The sequence below is a fragment of the Haplochromis burtoni genome, unplaced genomic scaffold (genome assembly GCF_018398535.1).
Source record: "Haplochromis burtoni strain Fernald_Lab_line unplaced genomic scaffold, NCSU_Asbu1 Contig_205, whole genome shotgun sequence".
In the NCBI taxonomy this organism is placed as follows: domain Eukaryota; kingdom Metazoa; phylum Chordata; class Actinopteri; order Cichliformes; family Cichlidae; genus Haplochromis; species Haplochromis burtoni.
The window spans coordinates 34,968-39,552 of NW_024582566.1; the positions used below are offsets into that span (position 1 = coordinate 34,968).

General features: G+C 49.1%; 1 protein-coding gene across 1 annotated transcript; it reads left to right on the plus strand.

Moving 5' to 3' along the window:
- Positions 1 to 2,376: 2,376 nt before the first annotated feature.
- LOC121815405 lies at positions 2,377 to 3,766 on the plus strand (the record flags this gene model as incomplete). The annotated part of the gene is given in 1 exon segment (XM_042226287.1): positions 2,377 to 3,766. A coding segment is annotated over 1 exon segment (1,390 nt), but the record flags the coding sequence as incomplete, so codon positions are not given.
- Positions 3,767 to 4,585: the final 819 nt, after the last annotated feature.

The window sequence follows — 4,585 nt, forward strand, 5'->3', positions numbered from 1 at the left end:
CAGTGCTGACTCACCTTTAAAGCAGCGCCCCAGCTGTTAGTGCCTAACAGAGGCAGAAACCCAGCTGGCCCAAATTCTCCTTTAAAATCAATAAAAGAACACTCCTCCATTGACAGTAAAATGGATGGAGAATTAGATAGAGAAACTAATGATGATGGTTGGGGTCCCGGTGTTATTCTTAGCACATTGGGAGAACAATTAACATGTGTTGAGACAGTCATCAACTCCACACACCAGCCTAAAGAAGCAAAAAAGCAGAAAGAGTTATTGAGGAAAACAGCTGAAAGGTTAATGAAAGAAAAGGGAAAGAACGAGGGGAGTAGTGGTAACTGGGGAATAATTTGGCAGAATAAGGCTATGCAGGCAAAAGAGAAAGAGGAAGAAGCCAACTCAGCAGCAGCAGGTGCAGGTGTGATGAGCGGGGTGAGACACAGAAAGGAAGCAGATAAGCACGCAGGCCGCAAAGCTAAATTTAATCACTGGGTGTGTTTATGGGAAACTGCAAAACCACACATGAAGAAAAATAGGTCTCAGCCACCTCCCTATTCTGCCTCAACTCCTCCCTCAGCAGGCATATATCCGGTACTTAATATCTCTGGTGGAATAATGACTATTGGAGAAGAACCGCCCGTAGCTCCAACTCCCCTAGATACTAAGCATTTTTGCCCAGGAAGCTCCTCTCTGTCGGCGACATCCTCAGCTAGTAGTAGAGCCCCCTCTTCTATGTCCCATTGTTTTGGAACCGGATCTGAGGGCCTAACTGACCCCCCTGCGAGCGCACCATTTGCGGTTCGAATGAACAGACAGGAACCCACTGAACAACAATTAACTGATCAAGAAGCAGCATTACGCAGCTGCTTAAATGAACATAGGTCAGTGGTCCAGGTGAATAATCGTGTTGCGTCAGCCCCTCTTTCCCGGTCCAACCCCTTTGCCAGCACTCCTGTCGCTGTTAAAGGAGATCTGACTGCTACTGCAAAAACTGAGCCTGGCACTTCACCAAATGTCACAGTTACCATGTCTTTGGTGGGCCGTCAGGATCCGGAAACACAGATGAGTTTAGCCCACATTTTTGCTGACACTGCTACCCCACCAGGCGGGGAGGAAACTGAGGATACTGATGATGAACTCAGTGACCTTAACAATACACCCCCCTCTACCCCTCCCAGTTTAGGATATCAGACTAGATCTAAGGGCCCTGTGCCTCAGCCTCCAGGCATATTTCCCCTGGTCCAGACTAAAGCGCAACGTAGACCAGTGTATCAACCTTATTCATTCGGAGATGTCCAGGCCCTAGTGGACAAACTCCCTGACATAACGGAGGGAGGGAATGCCTGGTTGGCTGGTTTGGATAAATACACAGCTGGACAGGACCTCGCACTGGGAGATTTTAGAGCTATTATAACTAGGTGCACATCCCGATCTCAGGCAGCGGACCTGGAACAAAATGCAGGTACTACCATGCATGAGAACGAGGTGCCACTAATGCAGGCCTTGAGGTTTATTGGACCGGCCCTGCGCAAACAATTCCCACCCAAAAATCAAGGCACCTTACAGAAATTTAAATGGGAGGGAAAGCAAAATCCCACCCATTATCTAAATCAGGCTGTTGAAGACTGGGTGAACCATACAGGTCATCACCCCAGTAGGACTTGTTCACAGAGCATGTGGTTTAGAAAGGCGGTGCTGGGGGGCATTCCGGAGTCAGTAAGCCAGAAAATGGAGGATAATCCTGATTTGCAGGACTGTGACTTTGCAATCTGGAAGAAACATTTGATTTTTAATCTTAACAAAGTGCAGATTAAGTCTGATGATAAAGCGGAGAGCGTCGAAGATTTACAGTTGCAACTGTTGAAGGTTCAGCTGCAGAAAGCTAAAAACGACCTGGGTGGAAAAGGTGACAAGCCTAAAAAGCAGCTTGTGGCTGCTGCAGCTCCCCCTCCTGGTCCAGTTGCCCCTGATTTGTATCCGAACCCATGGCCAACTGATCCACAGCCCCCCCAGTATGGTGCTTATCACTCCCCGGCCCCTTATGGGCAGAGAGGTTCCCCATTTGGAGGAAACAGAGGTGGTTTCAGGGGAAGGGGTCAGATGGGAGGTGGTAGGGGAGGCCAGATGTATGTTTGTTTCCGGTGTGGACAACCTGGACACTGGGCTAAAGCGTGCCCTTTGAACCCGGCTGCTGGAAGAGGCAGGGGAGCCCGTGGTGGGCCCTATCAGCATCCTGGCCACAGAGGTGGACCTCGTGGTGCTGTAGTTGGAGTGCCCCCGGCCCCACAGATGCCTGTGATGGGGTGGGAGTACTACGAGGGTGGTCCCCAGCTATAGGACACCCCACAGACTGCCCAGGACGGTGAAGGGACAACGGCGGACCCTATGCTGTCCATAACTGTAGATAGAAGAAGAAGCAGCTTTTTAGTGGACACTGGAGCTACGTACTCCACCATTAAGGATGTTGCTCGTGAAAGACTTACTGACAGAGTGATTACAGTGGTGGGCATATCTGGGGAACCTAAAACTCTGCCTTACACCGTGCCCCTCCCCACAACGGTTGGAGATCAGACCTTGTTACACAGCTATGTTTGTTCAAAACAGGCGCCTGTGAATTTACTGGGAAGAGACTTGTTGATTAAATTAGGAGCCACAATACTCTGCTCTTCACAAGGCCTAACTGTGACTCTCCCTACTGGGGTTGTACTTCCCTGCTCTGATGGGCCAGAGGGAGGTGGTCAGTTTCTGCTGCAACCCTCCTCCTGTTTGGCGGACTCTGCTGACATCTACTGGGCATTATTGGAAGTTGAAACACCTGCTGAACCAGGAATTTGGACTGCTTTTCAGCAATGGCGGCCGTGGCTCTCACTCCTACATCCTTATGTCCCTCCCCCTGACCCACCTCATGTTACACTGTTTTATGACAGGCATGACACCACCTGGTACCAGCACATGTTCCAAAAGCAGTGTGAGGGGCGGGCTTGGTCTCTGAACATGTCGTGCATTTTTGCGGCACCTGAGGGGGTGGCAGCAGCGGTTACTTTTACAACAGATCAATTACAGTGGTACATGATGTCTGATGAGGCAGCTCCCCATGTGTCACTGGCCTTACATCCTGGACACCAGGCTAAGGAGCTGGGTGGAATGGTTAAACGTTCCCTTGCGGCCACTGACTGGACACCTACAAAACTCCCACAGGTTTTGTTTTCTCCATCTACCAAGACATACCAAATTTTAAATGATTGCTTTAATTCCTCAACACTGCAACATGAAGTGGTCAGCGGGTCACATGGAAGAGAACACACAGACCACTGTGATGCTGCGGCTTTACTGGACTCTCTTCCAGATTGTTTGTGGTCACTTGGACCCACAGATGTAGGTTTAGTTGATGTGGGGCCAGTCTCTTTTCAACTGTCATCTGCTACCCCTTTGTGGCAGCCTCAGTACCCACACAGACCGGAGGCTGAGGCTGGGATTGCAGAAACAATTTCTGGTTTGGTCACTGCCGGTGTCTTGGAGCCCTCCTGCTCTAAGTGGAACACGCCCATCCTACCCGTTGAGAAAAAAGGCACGGGGAAGTTCAGAATGGCACATGATTTGAGAAGGATTAATGCCTTACTTGGCACTTCTACTTTGCCTGTGCCTAATCCTTATGTTGCCTTGGCCAACCTCCCACCATCTCATGCCTGGTTCACCTGCATTGACTTGGCTAATGCCTTTTTCTGCCTCCCACTTCGTGAGTCACTGCGTGACATTTTCTCATTTACATTTAGAGGCCGACAATGGCGTTACACTCGCTTACCACAGGGATTTGCCCTCTCCCCAGGACTGTTTAATCAGTGTTTGAAAGAACTTTTACAAACCTGCCCACTACCATCTGACTGTATGTTAATACAATATGTGGATGACCTTTTGCTGTCTGCCCCCACGGCTGACATCTGTTTGGAGGCCACCAGAGTGGTACTTCACCACCTGGCCAACACAGGTTTTAAAGTGAGCAAAAACAAACTACAGATTGCAAGAAAACAGGTTTCTTTTCTAGGCCGCATGGTCTCACAGTCCGGTATTTCCTTGTCCCCAGAACACAGGAACTCCATTTTGCACCATCCAAAACCTCTAACTGTAAAAGACATGTTGTCATTTTTGGGCCTGACTGGTTACAGCAGGACCTATGTCCCAGACTATGTTGGCCTTACTTCCCCTCTGCGCGTTTTGGTAAATGAACAAGGCATGAGAAACCTCTCTGCTCCCCTCTCATGGACTACAGAAACAGAACAGGCGTTTATAAAGTTAAAACAACAGCTTTCTGTCGCCTCTGACCTTGCTGTGCCAGATTACACCTTGCCTTTTCATCTTGATGTTTCTGGAACTGGAACCCATATCAATGGTATCCTGTTCCAGAAAAAAGGGGGAGAGAGAAAAGTGTTGACATATGTAAGTGTAATGCTTGACAACACTGAAAAACGCCACCCACCGTGCACACAACACGTTTCTGGACTTGCAAAAATCATTCAGAAAACAGCACACATAGTGATGAACCACCCACTAAAAATTTTGACATCACACAGTGTGGTGGCCTACGTCTCCTCACAGG